At 35.8% G+C, this 23959-nt stretch overlaps 1 protein-coding gene across 3 annotated transcripts in view; it reads left to right on the top strand.

The window, feature by feature from the left end:
* Positions 1-14740, top strand: part of slc9a1a (solute carrier family 9 member A1a) — a 31769-nt gene extending 17029 nt beyond the window's left edge. For 2 of the 3 annotated variants that reach the window (XM_055047181.1, XM_055047182.1), the window contains exons 7-14: positions 907-996; positions 2359-2429; positions 3001-3177; positions 4398-4530; positions 4781-4882; positions 5437-5515; positions 7532-7588; positions 8717-14740. In XM_055047181.1, coding sequence (XP_054903156.1) covers positions 907-996; positions 2359-2429; positions 3001-3177; positions 4398-4530; positions 4781-4882; positions 5437-5515; positions 7532-7588; positions 8717-8991 — 984 coding nt within the window. In that variant the 3' untranslated portion in view covers positions 8992-14740. The remainder of the gene's footprint in view (positions 1-906; positions 997-2358; positions 2430-3000; positions 3178-4397; positions 4531-4780; positions 4883-5436; positions 5516-7531; positions 7589-8716) is intronic. The other variant, XM_055047183.1, reaches the window with a different exon arrangement.
* Positions 14741-23959: the final 9219 nt, after the last annotated feature.

Genomic DNA, 23959 nt, shown 5'->3' with positions numbered 1-23959 from the left:
TTATAAAATGAGAAAAATGCAAGTTACTTTATATACAAGTTTTGATGTAGACTGTCATTATGAAAAAGTTGCAATGGCCTGTCATCCACTTCATGCCACTGGAGTAAGGCAGACATCTGGCTTAATCTCTTTAAGTAAGAGAAGCAAACAGTCAATCCTATAGTTGCAGACAGGAACAAAGATACACAAACAGACACATCTTTTCCTCTATATTAATAAGAAATAGAATTGGCATGGCTTCTGTTTGTGGTCTGGAAGTCACCCAATATCAGGATACTTCTTATGTGCTCTTCTTACTTATGAATAGTGACTGTTTCTATTAGAACCAGAGATGATGTTATGCTGTTTGTGAGTGAGAAAAGTAAGTCAGTGTTGAACAACTCTTAAGGTATTATTTAACTACAACTGACAGATTTACCTGTCAATAACACTCTTTTAATTGTTAGAAGAAGCAGCATCATATAATGTGGTTGGTTTCACCTCACCTGAGTTGTTTACGTTCTGAGAGTTCTCAGAGTTTCCAGTCTTCCACATCATAGCATGTCTTTTTTCTTTTTTTGCTTTTAAGTAAAAGCTGCTTACTGATTGGAAAAAGATCCATTTTTTATTTTACAACCCAAGTAAAATCAATAGATTATATTCATCATCCAATTTCTCTGTGCATTTCTACTTTATTTATCTGCACCCTGATCAACAAATTGGAAGACATCAAAGTGGCATTAACTGCATTAAAGTAATGTGTTATATATTACATTACTTTAATGCAAAAACAGATAATAAAAATACTGGAAAGATAAAGTTACCACAATTCAAAAGCACTTTATGATAACAGTCTATTTCCATCTTTGCAAAAGATTAGGAAGGATTTCACGTGAATAATGCTTTGTTCTTCTCACCCCCTTTAAGGGTATGACCATTAAACCCCTGGTGGAGCTGTTGGCAGTGAAGAAGAAACAGGAGACAAAGCGCTCTATTAATGAGGAGATCCATACCCGGGTAAGGCCTATGAAGACCCAGTTCTTCTCAGTTGTCTTTTTTTTATTTATTTGAATGTCTAGCATGTTCCGTTTCCACTTTCAAGTACACATTCAGATGCATCCATATATGAAACAAACCGACACTTTCATCAGCTCTTTCTGGAAGCTTGATGTAATTTACTCAATCAAATGTTGAGCCTTGCCTCCACCCACTGGCTGTGTAGCGGTACTCCATGTCTGTTCATTCAAAACCATTTCAGAAATTTTCAACAGTTACTGATTTTCTTGCCTCATTCTGTTCCATTAGTGTCTCTGTGCTTGGCGCTTTGCTTAAGCATTTTGTTTAAGTCTTCAGTACTGAATGTTTTCGAGGTTGCAACATAACTACACAGGTCTGGACACCCACAGCACACACACGCACACACTCTCTAGGGGCTCAGTGATGAGTCACTGCTGCTCGAGGCAAGAGGAACAGACGGTTCTAATGCCTCCTTCAATGTAAAACAGCAGAGATTAGAGGGAAGCAAGAGTTGCACAATGCACAGTGTGGAAAATTATCTAAACAGACTGCCATCGAGACCTCTAACTAGTCTTTATTTATTCTTATTTTTACAGTAAATGATGTGAGCTACTAGTGCATGTGTTCTCGAGCATGATGCATATTTTTCAAACATGCATGTTTATTATGGAAGTATGATGTATTTTGTAGTGGTACGTTGAACATAATATCCAGTCTGATTCTTTAATCGCACTTTGGAGGAAATGCTCAGAAAGTAGAGTAATTGTTCTAAACAAGGCCAGTTTATAAAAGTGCATTGATCTCTTGGTTGTGGAGTGGCAACACTTTTACAGATGATTCTTCATCCCCACAGCATGGACCAATGTGTATATTTATCATTTTCCTCAGCCAAAGCACAAGTGTATACTTAATGACTTGTTACTATAGCAACACCAGCTGTCAAACTGTCATCTTCAGGCTTAGTCAGAGCACAGGGCCAATCTATGGATCGGCTGCAATCTAAACAACAAATCAGTTCTTACATTTCTCTGGTTGTGTAAGCAGGAATTCCACTCCTGTTAATAAAGCTGCTCCAATCAATCACATGGCAGCGGCCGCTGCTGTTCACTTCCTCTCCTAGATTTTATTTTAAACCCCGCTTAGTTAAGGCAACGGTGCTAATCCAAGAACTACAAGAAGCAGCTGAATAAAATGTGAATGGTTACTTACAACACATTCTCTCAAAGAAATGGCAAAAGACAAATGTTTTCACATTATACTTTGACTTTGCTTAGAATCATTTGCAGCACACACAAATCATCCCTATTAAAGATGGGGAGGTAGCCTGATCCGTTTTCTTTCTTTTTTCACATCTGCTTTCAGTTCCTTGACCACCTGCTGACTGGGATTGAGGATGTCTGTGGACACTATGGACATCACCACTGGAAAAACAAGTATGTATTTTAACTTGAGCAAAGACTGGACCTAAATTTTTTATTACTATTTTAGTTACTAGGTAGTTTTAAAAACCTGAGAGTGATGTGACCCTTTTTGCTTTCCACTGACTGCTCCTATTGTCAGGATTTGTATAGATGAGTTATTAGGGCCAACAAGGTGGCCTCTGCTTTGGTTTGTTGCGATGAAGAAAGCGCTGTAAAGAAAAAAGTTCTCTGTTTACTGGTCTGTTTACATTCTAATCCTCCCCTATTGTGATGAGATACAGATCATGACTGGAAAAACATGATCTTGCTAAAATTTATGCTTGACACTGAAAGTAAACCTTTTCCATTGGATTTTAGAAATGACCCAAAAAGTGATACAGAATGTGGAAATGTACAATTTGGAAAAGTTTGTGCAGATACGTCACTAAAGGGGAATGTGAGGTAACATAAGAAACCATGGATCTAAAAGTTTGATAGGATTTTAGTATTTTCATCGTAGAGAAGGATAACTCTTTCACAAGAGTGACCTCAATGTTTTTTTTTCCTTTTTGTTGTTTATTTGTCACTGCCATTCTCCTCTCAGGCTGAACCGCTTTAACAAGAGATATGTGAAGAAGATGCTGATCGCAGGCGATCGCTACAGAGAACCACAGCTAATTGCCTTCTACCACAAACTGGAGATGAAGCAAGCTATTCAGATGGTGGAGAGCGGAGGGGGATCTAAGCTCAACTCTTCCTTCCCTTCCACTGTTTCCATGCAGTGAGTACTGCACACTGTATTTCCTTAAATTAGCACTGAAATATATGATAAATTCTTCAGCAAAGGTTTTAGGGCTGCAACTCACGATTATTTTTTAAATCAGTTATTCTATCGATTATTCTAATCAGGAATGGATTAATCAGATAAAGAAATTGCCACATTCTGCAGATTTTGTATTTTATTTTTTAAGCTTTTTATATTAGACATAAGGAAACAAACATTTTATTGCCTAAAATGCAATAACATAGCATTCCTTCCTTTCATGTACTTTTGATCATTTGAAGCAAATAATGTATCTTCAGCTAAAAACAAATACTTTAAATAATGTGAAATGCTCAGCTTATTCGTCTTGACTTAACCTCAGTACAGTGTAGGCCTAAACTGATGATTAATTTTGGGATAAACTGATTAATAATTGGATAGTAATAAGAGTTTTTTTTTTCTACAAAATTTTGAAGTGATTGGAAATAAAACTGCCACTTGAGGAGTTGTGAATAGAACATATTGACAGACATTATTTATTTATTTATTTTTTATACACAAAATGTATATTTATATTTCTTTACAGTTTTGGCTTAACTACTGCTCTGACGACATAGTATTTTCAGCAAATAGCATTTCTGTGTCTCCATACTGCGTTTAACAATTAATAGATCACTAAATTAGATTACCATTTTTTCAGTAATCACGATAAATCTCATTAATTCCTTCACCCTTACATAAGTTACAAATGTAAACTGTTGAGGTAAGATTTGACCTTTGCTAATAAAAGCATTTTCCTGTCTATGTTGACCAATTTTAAATATGAAAGAAATGCTTTTGTGTTTCAACATTTCTAAAAATTATTTTGTTTGAAACAATTTTAGCTTGTGTGGTTGTACCTTGTTTTGGAGGTAAAAAGATAATGAAGAGGGATTACTTCTGCTGCTCAGATTTATCCCCATTTAAGCACAATTTTTAACTAAAGTCCAACTACATATAGAAAGGATGACTGGGTAAAAACCTATTCTGGGTAATAGAATTGCTTTAAAGGTGTTCTTTCATTAGTAATTCTGCATATTTGTTTTTGCACCCTTAATGTGAGTGAAAATGAGGAAGATTTCTTCTAGTTCTGCATTGATCATCTCTGCTCAGTTAGTTACAAACATGATGAACAAACACAAACATGATGACCAGCTATTTTTGCACCAGACAAGAAAACAATTGTTTTTTCCCGTTAGGAACCTTCAGCCCAAGGTCCAGTCTCCTACTTCTGCTCAGCCTGCAGAAAGAGCACTTCCACAGCTGACCAAAGGTCGAGAGGAAGAGATCAGACAAATCCTCAGGACCAACCTTCAGAAGACACGACAGAGGGTGACTGTCATGATTACTCGTTTACAGAAAAATACGACTATATAACTACTTTCAAATGTACCGTTCACTTGACTTAACCTCAGTACAGTGTAGGCCTAATCTGATGATTAATTTTGGGATAAACTGATTAATAATTGGATAGTAATAAGAGTTTTTTTTTCTACAAAATTTTGAAGTGATTGGAAATTAAACGATATGAGCAGTGTGCCTGTGTTAGTCATGCAGAACTTTTTATGCTTTTATTTCTCAGTTGCAATCCTACAACAGGCATACTCTGGTGGTTGATCCTGATGAGGAGGGATTTGATAACTTAATCTTAAAAAAGAGGAGGATGATGGAAATGGACTATAAGGTATGTAAAACTTGATCTCAAAAATTATCTAATGCTATCTGTCAATGAGCTTAAAGAAAATTAAGCATTACTGAAAATATACAGAGTCAATCTGAGAGCAGCCATGAAGAGTTAAACTAATGCAGCCAAAAGCATGATTTATGATTTAATTAGAATCAATTCTGAGTTTACCAAATTGATTTTTTTCTGACTCAAAGAGGCATTAATTTATTCTCTCAGATGAGCAGTCATACATTTTCTCCCGTTTCATCAGCTTGTAATTGCAAAAGGAAATTGACTCCTTCTTAGGATAAATTAAATGTGCTAGACGTCACTGAGGACTGTCTGCAGGCTCCCATAAAGCAAACATCAAATTCAATTCTATTCAATGAAGATACTGATTGACTCAATGGTGAGGCAGTGAACACTGTGAGCTGGGATTCATTTCAATAAAAACTGATTGAGCCAGAATGTTATTTTCTCATTGCTGTTCAATGTAAGCTTTGTGCAATACTAATGCAGCTGTTTATGACTTAAATATTCTTGCAAAATGGAGTCATTTTCTGTCTTTCCAGTTAAAAAAGATGACCAACTACCTGTCTGTCCCTCGTCCTCAAGGCTCCCCAACTATGAGCAGAGCCAGAATGGCTTCAGGTAAATATATGCATCAACTAAACATATAACTGTAATGGATTTAACCTCTTACTGCCTGATTTTACTTAAAACCCTAGACAAACTTTTCCCCTGTAATAGAAGCCAGACAGATCAGATATATTTTATGTATGTATTTTTCAGTAATTGAAAATAAATGCAAATGCATCTCAATAAATTTAAATATCAGAAGAGTAAATTATTTCAGCAAGTGAAAATAACATAAAGTTTAAGGTCACTGTTAAAGGCTTGCTGATCTGAATGCTGTATCAAAACAATAGAATGGACATAGTGGAGGGAAAAAGTGCAGTACAAATTCATTCATGAGCAAGAATAATAAGACACCCTTCCATTGTATTTTCTGAAGCCAATGACACCATCTACCTGAAAATTTTAGAGCATTTTCTGCTTCCCCCTAGGTAGACAGGCTTGATGAAGAATCTGATTTCATGTCCTAGCAGGACATAGCACCTTCCCACACTAGTACAATAGAAGAATGGAAACAAATGTTCACAAAGTTAAAAATATAATGCAAAGAAATATGGATAAGAGACTATGCAATCAGGACAGACTCACTAATCACTGGCAAGTTACCATCCATGAATGGCCAGCAAAATGGCCTGTCCTACACCTCGTAGAGAATCTATAGAGTGTTTACAAGAGGAAGATAAGAAATGGCAGAACGAACAACATAGATGACCTGAAGGACACTATAAATGTAAAATAGGCTACATTAGCACCTTAGCAGGACCACCACCATGCCACGCTGTATTAATAAAATTAGTCAGGCAAAATAAGTCCTCAACTAAATGTTGAGTCTACAAACTGTTGAAAATTTTAGATAACAATATAACAAACTGTTATATTGTTGTTTAACTTTTAATTTTCTCCAAACCAAAATCATCAAAATTAACTAAAAATAACACTGAAAATAATACACTCTGCATATAAAATACACACTACAAAACAGGGATGCCTAACCCCACTCCTTGAGAGACAGGGTACTCCAACTTTTAGATGTATCCCTGCTGATGTCGCTCTTCAGCATTGCATCAAGTTCTGCAGAGGACTGGTAATGAGCTAATTATGTGATTTGGGTTTGTAGAAACGGGAATGTGTCTGAAAGTTGCAGGACAGTAGTTCTGAATGACTGGTGGGGAGACTCCTGCAATATAGTTGTTGAACTGAAGTACTAACAAAATACATTTAGATGATATTCTGATTCATTGAGATGCATATCAAAACAGTGGTGTGGAATTGTTTCCCTTCCTTTCTTATTTGCTTTTTCCAGTTTTCGAATGCTTTTCATACTTTAGTGTTTCAGATCATCAAACTAATTAGAATATTAGTCAGGGACAACACAGCTAAAACATAAAATGCTGTTTTTTAATGGAGGTGTTGATTATTAAGGAAGGGAAAATCCATACCTACTTTATTGCCTTCTTCCCCTTCCCTTGTTAAAGTATAACTTGCCTATGGGCTGTCACACCTTATTTCACTCTGTCTAGCCACATTCAGGCCTGATAACTGTCCCACCCCTGTTCTTAATCAAAACATCATTTAAATAGGACCTTTCTGACAAAACGATCCTCAAAAATTTGACATCACTGCAAGATACAAAGAAATACATGAAATAAAGTTGAAAGAGTTCACAAAAGACCCCACATCAACATTCAAAGAATCAGGTCACACTTGCCGCAGTGCCAGACCATGTAATGATGCATTCATTCTGTGCAAAAATGTATCTTAAAAGGTCTTAAATTTGAGTTGGTAAAACCTGCAGAAACTCTGAAAACTGTATTTTATGTTTACTTGTGTTCTGGCTAATATTTAAATGCTCTCAAACACAGAAGTGTGACAAACTTAAAAAAGGAAAACCAGGAAGTGGCCTAATATTTTATCACACCACTTTATGTGCTATAAACTGTGGTAATGTCCCTCCTCTCCCCTAAGTCCCCTAATGGAAACATGTTTGCATTTGCGAGCCGGCATTTAAACCAGAGTTTGGTTTCATTTTAGGCAGAAATACTGATTTCATACCTCCTCAGCAGCAAAAAGGAAACAAACAGTCATCAGGTATGTAGAGTAAAGCATACAAACTACAGAGGACAGCAACTCTAATCTGCATGTTTTTATTTCTTCATTATTAATTGAGATATGCAGGTCGGTTCTAGTTAGCAGCATGTTGTGTATAAGGAGCTTCAGCAACATCTCTAGAAGCTTAATCATAGTAGAATAAGACCAGCATGTGTTTATTTCTCATCAAAAACTGCTGTGTGAAGTTGCTGAACTGCAAAAGTGTCTAATTAGATGAGTGACATTATGACCACAACATGTAGTTCATTTTTTTCTCCCTTTCCACATTACCGCTAAAACCAGATGTTAACGTTACATTGTATAAAGACACCCAGGCTTTTCTGTTCTAATGTCACATAACCTGTTTTAGTTAAGCACAGGTTACCAACAATATTTTTATTTGATAAATACCTTAATATTGAGAGAGATTTTGTGTTTTTTATTATTATTTTAATAGCATTCTTCAAATTGAAAGAATACCTTTCTTAGGCATTTAGTAGAAATGCCTTTGAAACTGTAGCTATATTACTTGGATCAGAATTTTGGCCCATATTTCTTGTCAGAAGTGATGTAGACTGCCTAACTTGCACATCTTTTCAGCTCCTGCAATTGGTATTTGTAGCTAAGATCAGGGCTTTTTTTGTGGGTTACTACAGAATATTGCCTCAGTTGCTTCAATATTTCCACATAACGCTCTTTCCTTGTGATGACATTGTTTTGTGAAGTGCACTAGTTCTTCCCCCAGTTTTCTGCTTCCTATTCTTACATTTGAAAGTTACATAATTTATCCAACTGTGGTCATTAGGCAAAATCCTCTTGTGGACTGACTGATTTTTCTTTTGATATATTGCTGATGTGCCTTACTATGTATTCACAGGTGTAAAAAAATATCTGGCATTTATCAAATTTAAATAATTTGGTAATTATAACAGCTCTAAAGTCGGAAAAGTTTAGCCTGATTTAATGTTGGAGTGAGAATAACATTTATACACTGTATGTAAACATCTGGTCTCAACTGTCTAGGTTCATGCATGCTGATTGAATAAAAAATAAAAAAAAACTAGATGTAATCCATTTCAAAACCCTAATATTGCTGATAGCCTAGTAATGTTATTGTTTTGCCTGCAGATTCACAGGCTTATGTAAAGCCAGGTGCAAAAGGCGTGCCCACCATCCAGATTGACCTGGCATCTCCACAGTCTCCAGAGTCTGTCAGGCTGTTGAATGAGGTCAGACAGGACCAAGGCCTGACGATGAGCCTTCCTTCAAGTTCAAGCAGAGCTTACAAAACTGGTGGGAAAGATGACAGCAGAGATCAGAAACTGTTAAGGTGCCTGAGCGACCCAGGGCCCAGTGCGGATGAGGACGAGGATGACGATGAGGATGAGCCCATCCCAACTTAAGATCTTCTCGTAGAGAAGAGCTGCTGCTCTGGTTGGAATTTTCTCAAAATGACAACAAAAAACAGAAATGCATATGCTGGAAGAACTAGTGATGAATAACAAGAGAACAAGCCCGAGGGGAAAAAGAGCCATTACCTTATTATTGTCATTGCTCTTTATTTTGTTGACAGTTGTATAAATTTACTGCTGCAACTAAAATCTGGGAGAAGTCGGATTCCATGACTGACGATCTGAGACGTTCAGGAAAGAACTATGCATTACCAAAGCTTTGGACTGTTTTAGTGTCAGACAATGTTATTTTTATCTTATGGCATTAATGTTAAGTCCTTGAGACATTCAGGGCCTCTTGTCCTGAACATAATCAGTAAAAATAAATGTAAATTTTTCACTTTCCTTGTCAAGCTTTGCACTTTAGATTTTAGTTTACACTATCAGTCTGTCTGCTGGATTCAAACACATAGATGTAGCTGTTTGAGACGTTTGGCCTTTTATCACAGAAACTTATTTTCTTTGCCTTATTTAAAATGACATATCTTTTTTTTATTTTAATTTCACCATTAACTGTTTGAAATCATATTGCAGTGTGGATTCGAAGCAGGGTGTATGTTTACTCTGCAGTACACTGAGTTAAAGAACGATACATCTAACGACTGCAGCCTTTTTCTACAACTACGCCGTTAATTATATGAAACTATCTCTATCGCAGGAGGTTTGTGAGTTTTGATCCTTAGGAACTGAGTTTGTCTGGAAGTTGGAGAATATTTTGAGCTAACACATCATACTTAAAATAATTTTTATCTACAAATATTTACCTCAGTTGTAAGAACCTCTTTCAGGTCTGGATAAAAGTTGTTAAAGCAATTTTTCCCCTCATACTTTAATAGCCAAGTGCCCAGTAGCAACCATTTTCTAATGTCACATATTTCAAACTGTTTTTTTTTGTTTTTTTTTTTAAGTGTGTACAGCCGCCTATTCATGTCTTATAACCTTCTGAATCACTGACTGTCTGCATGCCATTGGAAAAAATGTAAATCTATGCAGAATAGATGTTTAAAATACAGTGATTAATGATAATATCCTCTTTCTATACCTGTTAAAAGTGGTTTAGCTTCTCTATTCATGCAAAAATATTGCTAAAAAATTAAACTTGGGCATTATAGAAAACAGTGAATGATAAAATAAATTCACCTGAACTTTTGTACAGCCTAGCTACTAACTTGTTTATCAGCTATTCCTGTTCGATAAAACTCAAATCGTGTTAACCTAACTACATCATCGTTGTTTACCTGTACAGAAACAGAAATGTCACATTTCCACATAATTTTACAATATTTAATGAGGTTTTCCAACTGTTAGTTTACATTTTTATATAACATCAGTTTGTTGGAGCACATAATTGTGCTCTGTAAACTTAACAAAACCTAAATATCAAACAACTGAATTAATTTTGTTTTTATAGTCCTTCTTCTAATTATAAAACTTATTTGCTGGTTTATGCTGTATTACTAGGATAAAGATGGAAAGAAATAAAAATTATTGATAAAATATTTATATTTTTTGTCAAGTAAACTTGACAAATATATTAAAATCTTATTAATTGTGGTATCCTCACAATGTTTTCACTTCCCGGTTTTTTATAGTTTATGCAGGATATATAATATAGCACTAAAGCTAAAACTAAATTCATTTAAAAATAAATTAAAAAAATATATATATATTTTGTCCTACTTCATGAGACATCAACTGGTCTCATGTAATAGGACTTAGAAAGATTTGATGTTACTGTCCCCACAAGTTTCACCCAATATAAGAGAAGAACTTTACATTATTGACCAAAGTTTGCATTTAAATTAGAGAAAGATTTCCAGTGATCGTTGTGTGGGACTATAATTTACCTGTTTGCTCTTTTTTCTGCTTGAAATAATACATTTGATGTCACCCTGAACGCTTGTCATCGAGTTCAGTGGATGAAGGGTGCTTGGTATTTTGACTTTAACAATGATTTTGAGTCACAGATTTCTGCTTTCAGTCATCTGTGTAGAAATGCCAGAGTAATATGTTTTGTTTTAATGTCCTACAGCATTAGTGTTCTGATTCTTATGTCAAAACAACCACAACCTCCTAGAAATGTGGATCATTAACAGACTTTAAATGTAAAAGAGGAAAATGGCATTGCTCTGTCCTGCATGTTTACAATGCCCCTTCAAAAAAGATGGTGTCAGATTAATTAATCTGACCCAATGTTTTTGTCAGATTAATGAATCTGACAACATGTAGTAGCTGATAGGGATTTTTTTTTCTCCAAGTTTTGTTTCAGATTTGTTTCCTCATAAAACTTTGAGAAAAGTTTTGTGAGGAATGAAGCAGCCATTTTTTGTTCTTCTGACTCAAATACACCTAAGGTTGAAGTCTGTCTTTTAATCTGACCTACACATGGATGTCTGTTGAGAGTTTTAGCGGACCCTAGAGGAGAGTAAAATTTGCTTCACACAGGCTTCGTAAATCAGACAGTTTGTTTTTTGAGGTGTTTGTGATAACCTAATCTTTACTGGTTTGTAAACCAGAAACCTCCTTTTGGTAAGAGAAAATTCGAAGACTCTTGTTTGCTTAATTAACGTGCCCCTCAGCTTTACTTCAGCTTGCTGTGGATACTATAGCACTATAAATTGGTGGGAATTCTGTATGTTGTTGCACTGAGCAAATTTGCAATGATGCTGCACTATAATCTTGATATATTTTGTTATGACATTATCCCTGTGCAGACTTAACAAATTCAGGTAGTTGCAATAAAAATGTGAGGGTGAAAATTATCGGAAAATATATGGAAACAATTGCAACGAACCCTGTATGGCTCAAAACAAATTAACATGCTTTTCTCTTGTTCCTTAGAGGGCTTTTCAGGCAGAACTGAATTTATTGCTGTTTTTAAATGTTACAGCCTCTCAAAATCAGTTTATTCATCATTGAACCTTTCTGATGAGTTTCTTTTTGTTCATGTTTACAGACTTTAATTTACGGCAAGACATATTACACAACCATATACAGAATATATTCCATAAAATCATATTATGATTTTAAGTATATTCAGCTGTTTGAATTAAAGCTGATAATCTATGAATGTGGTTATATTGTTATATGGAAGGGAACTAAGACTTGTATGTTAAGATTCCATTTATAGAACGAAATGTTCATGATTAATTTAAATGATTCCAAAGACTTTTGTTTTAAACAAAAAAGAAAGGTACACTATTTTCATACTTTTGTGTTTCATACCAAATACATATTTTAGGCAAACATTCTCAAATATTTTACAGAGTAATGTTTGGTGCAAAAATCCTTTATTCTGAAGCCATAAAGTCTGTGTTAGAGTATATTTGACTGTGTTCATAAGCAGTATCACTTCTTGCTTTGGTTAAGCTAAATGTAAACCAAATATGTCTGCTTATCTATGATATGATCTCTTCCTGTTGCTGATGTAAACACTGGATGTTCTACTGTGGCGAATTGTTTCAACTTGTTGCATTCGTCATCTCTGCCTGAATGGCAAAGCAACACCAGCATTCACCTGAGCTTCTCTGTTCTTGCTTATGCGTCTGCCTTCACGCTCTTCATGTTTTACATGTTCAAGTGCTTCATTAGGAAACGTTTGTTTTTCACCATATGATGTCAACGTTTTCTGCTTTTATAAATATGTGTGCAATGCATTGATTTCATGTACAAGAAGCTTCACCTTTACTGTGACTTTGTCATTCTATGTTTACTTGAATGGTGAACTTTAGCCTTTGTTTTAAAAAGAGAGTGCTGAAAAAAAAAGATTAACTCAGCTCACTGTTAGAGTTTTTTGCTGAATCACAATTTTCCTGAAGATAAACTGCTTTCTTGGGTAAAGTGAGTACAATCAGACCCACAGTCTAAGCAATAACTGTCTTTAAGGCAAGGTCACTTTCTGCATGTGACCTTTTGTGGAGATTTGTTCACTCATTATTATACTTTTTTATATTCCATGCTGTGGAAAACAAATTTGTTCAGGCTTTTTTGTCAGAAAAGTATTTAAGGTCATCAAGCAAATTCTCTATCACTCAAAGCTGACTTGTTACAAAATTCAGGTTCAATCTGGAGAGACTCAGACGCAGAAAGAAAGCGATTAGAAAAGTTTATTGACATGCATGAATTAAGTCTTTGGTGCGTGGGCCCCAGCTAAGGACATTGAGCTGTGATTGCGATAAGCTCAGATGAGCATTCCTCATGCTGATAGGAATGTCATCCCCCGGGACCCGATACTGATGGTGGAGGTCGGTAAATGAAGTATGCCTGGAGAGCCAGGACAGAAGGGGTGGAGGTGGGTTGAGCGCAGCAGCAAAGTGGAAGACGCCTTGGATGGACGTCCTTATCAACTGGGGCATGGTCGGTGATTGGCTGTGACATGGCTTGGTCCAGCGATGATAGGTCGTTGTTTAGTGGGATGCGCCGATTAGATGATGCAGGTGGGGCTAAAGAGTCTTCCAGTTTGAATTTATGCCTAGGCTTCATTTTTGAAATAGTAGTTAAACAATCTAAACCAACTTAGGAGAAAAAAAACTGGCAATTTTTTGCATCACTGTGTAGGAATTTTAGCCCAATCCATTGCCTCCACATTGAAAAGTTTTCAACCAGGAAGCTTTCAACTGTTTAAGATCATGTCACAACATCTCAATCAGATTTAAGTCTGGACATGGACTAAACCACTTCCAGAAAAAAAAAGAAGAAAAATTGAGCAATTATTAAGCAGACATCTTAGTTTGCTTTGGATCATTGTTCCACCAGCCCTTCAGCTAAAAGTCTGAAGTTCATGGCCAGACAACCAGCAAAGCAGGTTTTTATCACCACCATGTTTGACGATGTTCTTGTGAAATTCTGTTAATTTAATGCCAGATATAGAGTAATGTAACCTGCAGTAACACCATTTTCAAAGAGTAAACTTGGTATTGAAAACCTTTTTCAGTTTTTTTGCTTGAAAGCATTTCATCACCACGAGCCAAATGCATTCAATCAACAACTTTTTGATTCACATTACAGATTATTACTGCAGATATAACAGAGATAATTCACTGTGTAATCCACTCTTGTATGTCATCATCATAACAATTTTTGTATTGTTATTACTTTACCATCCAGGGATTATATTTCTTCCATGTTTACTTGGACTTTCGACATTTTTACAGATCTGATTCCGCACTATTTAACACTATCCAGAGCACTTTACTATCCCTTGATTCAGAAACACTGCTGTTGGGGACAGCAATAACAGACTTTAGTTTACGGTAAATATTGTGCATCAAGCGACACATTAGTGGGAAAGGAATGTACTTTATGATGGGCCTTATTACAGGATGTGATAACTTTAAAGAAGCTGGGATGTAAAATCTTAACAATTATGTTATAACTTGATGTCAGCCTGGGTGAGATTTACATTTTAGTCACATTTTCTTTCTCTTCATGCCTTACATTTTTATTAGCTGCTGTTTAATTGAAATATTGTATTGAATAGATATTTTTTATGGCAAATCTACATGAATAGAAATATGTTGTACATAAAGAAACAATATTATTGGAAATTCAATATTTGATGTGTAAATCAGAGTCCGACTATTTAATGTGTGCACTTTCTTGTGAGCATTTCTCATCTATTCATTCTAATGACCACTAAATCTAACAACGGTCATGTAAAGTATGTCATATATTATACATTAAAGTTTAACTTTATAACAAACCTGTGTCTCTTGATGGAATATTTATGACGACTCAAATGTGTCATGTATTTTATTTATAAAGCAGCAGCTTTCAAAGTATGTAACATTACAGAGAATAATAATTTACTGTCCTTAAATTGATAACTTCAGGTTTTTGTTAAGTGGGGTTATGTGGATTAATTATGCATATTCTGAAATGCTGTGAAACCCTAACTTGAAAATTACAGCCATCTTCAAAAAACTGAGAGCTCTCAAAATGGTTTGACCTGCATCCTTATCTGATTTATGTTAAATCAAGTGTAATTTGTCAAAAGTGGGATTTATGTGGGGTTAACTATTTTTTATTCTTTCACATCATTATTTGGATGTCTTAATTGCATTTTTTTAAATAACAAAGCACTCATAATTACCCCTAAATATAGAAAGAGTTTATTGGTGAATCCACATTTTCAAGGTATCCAAATATCAACCAATCTGCTTAATAATCTTGAAGTTTAAAAAAAAAAAAAATTTATTCACATGGTAACACAAAGTACTTACGCAAACACATTTAAAACTAATTACATCAAAGTAATAAAATTGTAAGAAAAACTTAAAATTGCAAATATAAATCTAAGACATGCTAGACGAGCTGATAACGTATTTTTTGACTTGAATTGCTTGTGAAGAGTAAATCCCAATAATGCAATCCACGTCGGTGTTTGAAATACATTAAAATGCCAGAAGATGGCACTATGCAACCATAAAAACCACCTTCAGCTGCACTGCACAGACTTTTCGCCTTTAATCTCACAGAGGGAATGTTATATATGTGGAACATGTTGTGGCAGGTTGAACTAGTGAGCTGGGAAGGAGATCCAGCCTTTCTTTGGCCTCATTCCATCAGTTTAATGGCGTGTTTGCTATTGCCTACCCTCTCATTCCATGGCTAATATACCTCATATTGTACTGTACAGCTAATTTTGTTGTGTTCTGGCTTTAAAAACCTCCAGCACTTTGGCTGATGTACCTTGCAAGCGGATGTCCTATTGTTCGGCTTCAGAAGATGGGTTTTGAAAATATTTGATTGCACAATAAGGATGGTTTTGATTATGAATGTGGTCTAAAGAAAAGTTACAGCAGGACTGAGAGTAAACAGCAGTTTGGAGTTAGATTTCTATAAAAATAAAAAATAATAATAATAAAAAAAGGAACAAATAAGTGAAACTTGAGGAAGGTGTCAAAGGTGAGCTCACTGTTCAGGTCACGTATAAGGTGATAGATAGCCTCTCCCTCAGCTTAAAAGAGTAATGTGCATAAAAGAACATTATTGGAAAGTCTACAGAAAATCTCATAAATCTGGCTGCGCTTTCATCTAAATTTATTAATTTAATCAAACTCAGACAATTCTATTCAAAGAAAACTTTAAAGCACCAGCATCTAACCGTTCCTTAAAACTCTCATTTTTTTAAACTGCAGAATATTTACTTATATCAGTTGCTTGTCTACCATAACACAGATGAACTGGATATTTATTTGATTCCAAAATTTACAAGAGTAAAATAATTTCTTACAATTTGAAATGATTAGTAGAGAATATGATGTATACGTGCCTAGTATTCTCTACAAAGGTGCGCAGAAGCTTGAAGTCACCCCAGTTTTCTTAACAATTTGTTTCCAAGGTGCTGGAATTTTTCATTTAAAAATTATTTTAATCAATATTTGACCTTTTTTTTAAGAGAAGTTGTAGGGTCTCAGATATCTTAAAGTTTAGTTTGCACTTTAGCTTATGTGTATTTCTCATCAAATCAAATGACATCTAAATTAGCCCCTGGTTTGTTTTGTGTGTCTTTATGCTTTGGTAGAAAACTGACTAAAGCGTTTGGTTTAGAGGTATTTGTATGGAACATTGAAACATTTATATTGTGTTAAGCTTCTCAGCTGTATCAACCAGCCCTAACCTTTGCACATTTCTGCATATTTTTTTATGATCCTGCACCAGGTTTTGCGTTACAGTCCATAATCAATCTCTTCATCCTCTTGCTTTACTTCCGACATCCTACAAGACTACACCTTTAAGTGTCAGGAAACATTTTGCAACAGTCCTTCAAGAAACAACTCGTAGGCATTGTGACACTATTGATCTGGACACACAGGAACAGGCCGATGCATCTCAGCCTGTTGTTTGATGTATTACAATGAGCAGAACACAGAGATGGACTTTTCCATAGGCTTCTTGGCTGTTGAATAAAACATCAGGGTGAGTTGGAAAAAGGATTGAATGTTTGAAGACAAGAGTAGAACAACAGAGGCTTACAGGACACCGTAAAGTTTGAAGGAAACGTTTTAGATAGTCAGCTGTTTCAGGGATAAAGGACCAACTGAGAGGCATTAATGATAACTTTACATGTTCTGACTGTCAGTGACTGTAAATGCAAAAACACACTCAGTAGAGAAGGTGCACAGTGACAGCCCCTGGCTCCCTGATGCATTATGTCTGTGTGAATAACTCTGAACTGATAAACCATGAGTTGCTCTGATAACAATGCACAGTTGAGGGATGCATCCTTATTAACTGCTTGAAAACATTATCACATTGCAGCGCCAGATTTTGCTCACTGTGCTTTCTGCCAAAATGATTTTTGTACATGAACAATCAGGGCGCCGGCATGTTGAGCAATGAGCTGACAAAGATGCGTTCTGAACGAGTGTGTGTGTGTGAGTGCAGTCCGCCATCACAGTAAATGACATTTTAGCAGCAGAAGCAAAAAAATGCCATCAGAGTAAATGTGAGGTGGATGAGAAAGGGGCTTTGTGAGGGACATTTATGTGTGCAAGCCATTTATTTTTTGGTGAGAAAGCGTCCATGCTTTGGTCTCACCCTGGTCTGTTGGTAGCAGTGACACTGAATTCCCTGCCTCATCCATCCTAGTGATAAACTAGGCTGTCACTGGCCAGCGGAGCTCCATGCAAGAGCAATGAGTGGACTCATGTATAACCTGGCATTTTGAGAAACCCCAATTTGATGTGTCTATTAAGCAAAGGCGGAACACAGAAAATTGCATTTATCTGTGTTTCACTGATTAATATCTTTGTGGTCTCTATTTTTTGATATCTGTGCATTTTCTGAGGATACTCCGGCCTTCGCCTGAAACGTAAGAGCACACAAATAGCACCTACCTTAGGAATAACCAAAGTGTAGTTAGCCAAGGGCAATTTGTGGCCCTTGGACTGATTGTTGTTGTCCCTGACTGCAATTCAAGAAAAACACAAATTTAGCTCCTACAACTTATCTTAAGGCTTTCTTAAGTGTAGCAATACCTGAATCCTGCAGTTCATGAGTAGCAATCAGTGTCTGAGCTGGAATATTGCCGACAATGTTTTCCTGTCAGTTCTGCCTATTTCTATTTGTGACAGCCTCAGTGATACGTCCACAGAAATGCCATGAGGTACTCTCTCTAAAGGCAGAGAGGTTCAAGGTTCACAAAATTCACATCATGTGAACTCAGTTTGATTGAAACACAAACAGCCATGCATCTACAAAGCCAGTCAGAATTGAGGAAATCCTCTGAGCTGTGGGAATGCTGTGCAATCCCAGTCACACAACCTGGTCCTTCTGATGTCAGCAGCAAACACAATGAACCTACTGAACACAGGACACCAACACACTGACACCACCTGCAATTTTTCTTCACTTGTGCTCATCTGGACTCTTACAATAAAAACCTGGGCAATTGTCCACATTACCCATGTTAACTGGACATGGCATGTCACTGCTGTGACATAACATACCTCAACAACAACATAAAAGAATAATCACACATAATTTGTGGTTTAACGAGAGAGGCAATGATGATTTGACTTTGACTTTATTGAACTTAGTGAAATAAAAGAATAAACAGCATTATATACAAAGAAAGTAAATTTAAAACAAAAGCAAACAAAAGAGCAGTAATAAAATATATCTACATGTTTAAAGAAGCAGGTAGAAATATGAAACTTGTTTTTGCACCCACCTGTCTTACATCTATAGCCTCATCTAATAAATTAGTATTCATGTATAAACCTAGGCTGAGGCTGGTTGGAATGTAATATATAGAATTATAAATTAGAAGTTGGATTTTATATTTTCTCAAATTATGTCCGTCAGATGTTAAAGATTAATTTTATACACAAAAATAGGATAAATCCTCACTTCACCGTTTACTACAGGTATAAGATCAAGATGTCAATTTTAAAAGATTCATATTGTCAAAAAACAGTTCTTAAATAAAATTTGGAATGAAAACACCACACTACTTGCACCTTTTGTTCAGGTTTTTTTTTTAAATCCCGAATGCCAATATGATTTCCTTGTAAACTGCAGAATGCCTCTTTCTGGAGAAATTATGAACATTTGAAATGAATTCAGGGCCAGTTCTTCTCAGAGTCTGAGCCAGCACAAAGTGCCTTTCTCTGAATACAAACTGTCCTTTTCTCACTGATGAAGCTTGCTAAATGCTTCGTAGATGTGTCTCCTCTCAGGGGAAACTGTCAGATCCGAAACTAAAAAGACTAATTCAACAATTCTGTCTTCTTTATCCTCTTCTGTTCTCTAAATTACAGACACCCAGCAGACTGACTCACTGATGGGCTGCACTGAACAATGGCTCAACAGTGAAAACACGGAGTCAAATGGAATACCAATTGCCTTAAAGTTAGCTCAGACTGAGATATGTACCTTGCTGTGACAAAAAGGGAGAAAGAAAATGCCAGGGGAGTTTTTTGCCTCGTTAAATGTTAGTCAGAGCATTTCACGTGAGCTTTTTTTTTATTTATTTATTTTTTTTATGGAATATGCTAAGATCTCTTATATTAGATTTTAACCAGAAATGGAGAACAAGGTATTGTTTTAAATTAATCAAGCGCAAATCTGTTTGTTTGGATCACATAAAGTTCCTCATGCATCTCAGACAATCCCATAGCCATCAGTGACACTCACAGTGTACATTACATACTGTAATTATTAAGCCTTTGGGTAGTTTCCAGGGGTTAGATGAAAGATCTGAACTTCATTTTCAGTTCAAGAAAAAAAAAAAAAAAGCCTTGATGTGCCCGAAAGCTTGCTGCTTTTAGAGGCATTACAGCAATACTGCTGTGCAGGCTGTTTGCTAATGGACAATTTATCTGCCCATCTATCTTATTTATTAGTGAGAAAACACTATGTTTACAGTCCACTCTCTGTCCTCCCAACACAAATATAATTTAAACACACACAGATTTCTATTTCTGCTGTACTCTTCGGCATGAACATTGTGGGCTACTCAAACCATTCAATATCATGATTCATAGTGCTCAGTCTGAGGTTTTCTAAATTTGAATTTAAACAATAAAACTGGACAGGAGCCCTAACACAAACTACATGGTCTTTTAAACGCACTACGTACGCCTCAGCAGCAGATGCTGGTTTATTGATGGAGATGTTGGTATGCAAACTGCAGAGATAAAATTTAAACTCAGTCGTTGCTTAGTCATACTGATTATTTTAGGTTCTCACTCATGCCTGAACTATTTCAATCTGCAAATAAAGGCAATGTAGCGAGACTTACAGCTACAGAAACAGCAGATGAAATTATTTTATTGTGTACTGAGAAGTTGGAAATCAGTACAATTATTTCAGCTCCACATCTATGAGCTCATATAATTTGTATTTTATTAGAATGCATCATCTGAATGTTAAATTTAATTAAATGCAATTAATGTACACAACGTGAAAAAAGCAGTGAGGCACACCTGTTTAAAATTTATCTGTTTAAACATTCATACATAAGTTAAATAGCATGGGCAGAACAAAACCTGTGTCCTGTCCAGGAAGGATTATGGTTCTCTGACAAATAAGCTGTACAAAATGTGTGCATCATCTCCTAAAAAATCCAAAAACAACTAACGAGAGCCTTGCTATCTACAAACGACAAATAAATCCTCTCTTGCTCATTCTGTTTTACAAAATATCTCAAGCTCAGTTAGACGGGATGGAAAGCATCTTTAGACATGGCAATAATTCTGATGTTTGAAACAACTATTCTTACAAGGGATAATGCTTGATCAAAGGCAGTCCATCACAGTCCTGGCTGTTTGTGTAAAGTTATCGTCCTGTTGGAAGATGAACATCTGCCTTGGTCTAAGTCATTTTTTTCAGGATTCCATCCAGGTTTATCCTGAACTTTCATCATCTCCTCTGCCCTGATTCTTGTCTGAATTTTGGCCTCATCTGGTTAGAACACCTCCGTCAGCATGTTTGTTTAAAACACTATTTAAAACTGCTTTCTTTTTTCACCAAAGGTTTAACAAATAATCGGCCTAATATCTTCCTTTATGTTTATGATGCTATTTGGTTTCTAATGTTCTCTAACAAGCCACTGCAGACTTCATCATGTTTTTATACTTTATTGAAATTACACAAAGGTAGGTTGTCTTTACCAACTAGGTTGGCTTTCTGTAGCCATTTGTTTAGTTTTTTTGCAATTAATGTTTATTTTTGATTGTAAAAATAAATACAAAAAGTATGAAGGACGCTGAATGCAAATGGATGCCACACTTTTCAGATTCTTATTTGTAGAAAAGGGGGCAGGAGTACTAAATGGTGTGCTATTTTAGAAGTGTGGTCTATCGCAGAATCTAATTAAAACACAATGAAAGTTTGTAACAGCAGTGGAATGTAAAAAAGTGTAGCGGTACGTTTTTCTGTTAAAATGTGGACAATATAAAGCTAAAAAAAAAACCCCACAAGAATTAGAATTGGTTTATGAAGCAAACATATTCAACCAATATCAACAAATATAAAAAATAATAGCTATGATTGGGAATCTGATGGAATCTGAAAGATTGAACTGTAAATTTCTCTCAGGAGAACAGGTGCAGCAAATTAGGTGATGTCACATCCGGTCCAGCTGGCTGCAACGTTACAGTTGCTTTTCGCCTTCTTCGTGTTCTAACATTGTTTTTGTTGAGACAGGGGCTTTTAATTATTTGGAAAACGTTTCGATATTCCAGGTAAGTGTTTCATCACATGACCGGGATGTTGTTTTTGTCGCTGCTCAAACTGACGCGCTGATATTAGATTCTAATCAAGAGCCGAAACAGCTGCGCAGAGTTTGAATTTTTCAAAATAAAAGTAACAATGAGCTTAAAAAAATAAAAATAATGGTCTTTAGCTGTCTAACTTATCTAGTGTTGATCGATATTGTGTGACTTGTCATACCAAGTGTGCATCTTTCTTTTCTTCTTTTCTATTTTGGCAACTTTAAGCTGCATACCGCTTCCTACTGTACATACTTGTGTAGCAACATTACGTTACATCAATTAAATTGTATTTTTAAAATGTTGTATATTTTCCTTAATCAGTAAATATCCACTATGTTTTCCAAACACGTGTCAAGTTCTCCTTCTTTTGTATATTATTGGCCAATGGCAAACAAACTTAAGATGCATTTACGCCACCTACCGGCATGGAAGGTGGACATTTTCTTTAAAGTGTCTTGCGTTCCCTTGACGTGACATCGGCTCCTCCCCCATGTGGAAGTTGAGCAAACATAATGTAAATAGTGTTATATTGGCCGGGATAGTGGAACTCATTACCCAACATCTTTTGAGTCATTTGAGGAACATTGAAGAAAAGATGACATGCAAGAAAATTCTCAGTCCTCAACGGCTCTGAGAGGTTATTTGCGGCAAACAACGTTAAAACCCAAGTCTTTAGCATTGGCAGAGAGAATGAGGGGCACAAAGTCTCATCGGATGTGAGTGTGAAATCCGTGTCGGGGCACATTTTGCATGTATGAAACAGGTGAGTAATGACTTACAGAATTGTGAAAATCTACCTTCAAGAAAATGCTTAAAAATAAACAGTATCAAAAAGGTGCTTAAATGTAAGTACCACAGTTACTGCAGTAGGTGTTTCCATGGTGCCATAGAACAACCATGTAATTTACACACATTACATCAAGCATAATTACCTTCACTTATTAAATTGTTTTTTAATTTATCCTTATGACAAAAGAAAAAAAATGTGATGTTTACTACCAGTTACCTTTGTGCAGACAAACATGGGGTAATTGCTGCCAATCATAGTTTTATTCAACTGGACATGAGGTCGGCTGCAGGCCTTGATCCTTTGCACATTTAAATTTTTTTGAAAATGTAATAAATTGTATTTTGCCCTCGACATGCTCTGGGAAATGACTGTTGGGATTGCATGTTTCCTACTGAAAACGTAGGACTTTCATTTCCTACTATTTTTCTTGGAATCTCTAAGAGTGTTAGTTTCCTATATTCTACCTGTAATATTCTGCAAGAAAATATGGTTATGCAAATATCTACCAGCAGAACGTCACTCAGTCATTTTGGGTCTGTTAGGGACTCTGTTCAGATGGCTCAAGAAGCAAAAGATTACACTCGAGTAAGAATTCTATAATGTAAACTGTATGTTCCAATTTTCTTGCACAGCATATATGTGCACAGTTCTTGGTTTTGGTTCCTTTTGCATTAATTGCTGCAACAATGCAGAGGCATGGAGATAATGATCCTGCAATAGTGCTGAGGTATTAGGGAGGCCCTGATCACCTCAATAGTGCCTTTAGCTTCTCTATTTTGTTCACTCAACAATACTTAGCTTACAAATCAGGCAGCATGATACCATGATCATTAAACCAGGTCAGGGTACTTCCAGAAACTTGGGTTCTATCACTTCAGTACTTTGAGACCTTGATTTCTAGATGAAATGAAGAAAAATTATCTGAGAAAAATTGGGCTGCAGTGTCTTATGTAGAATCAGAATGGATAGTGTTTGAATGTTATACCTTACATCCGGGTGGTCCTCAGGCTTTCAGAAACAACTCCGAGTAGTAAAGTGTTGACAGTGACTCTGAAAGAAGGGATTCAGCTCATAACCAGTGGGTTGTCAGTTGAAACCTACTCTGTCTCAGGGGAAGACATTTCACCTGAGACAGAGAAGGTTTAATGGGTTTTACAGCTTTCTGGACTGAACAATTTTTCCCGTTGCTTTATTTGTGAGCAGCAAATTGTTGGGTTTTTGTTAGCTGAAGCCACATTTCTTAAAATGTACATAACAAACAGAACTATCTGCTGAATCTGAATTAATTGGACTTTTGAAATTACCATTAGGTACTGCTATATTTTTGGGAAGATTTTCTGTATGCATTTTAAATTATAGCCATATATGTTTGACCATCTCCATAATTTGAAAATGTTTAAACAGTTGT

This window comes from Poeciliopsis prolifica, unplaced genomic scaffold (genome assembly GCF_027474105.1).
Source record: "Poeciliopsis prolifica strain line A6 unplaced genomic scaffold, Auburn_PproV2 SCAFFOLD025, whole genome shotgun sequence".
Taxonomy (NCBI): domain Eukaryota; kingdom Metazoa; phylum Chordata; class Actinopteri; order Cyprinodontiformes; family Poeciliidae; genus Poeciliopsis; species Poeciliopsis prolifica.
The sequence above is the reverse complement of the archived record's forward strand: the minus strand, read 5'-3'. Positions and strand labels throughout refer to the sequence as shown.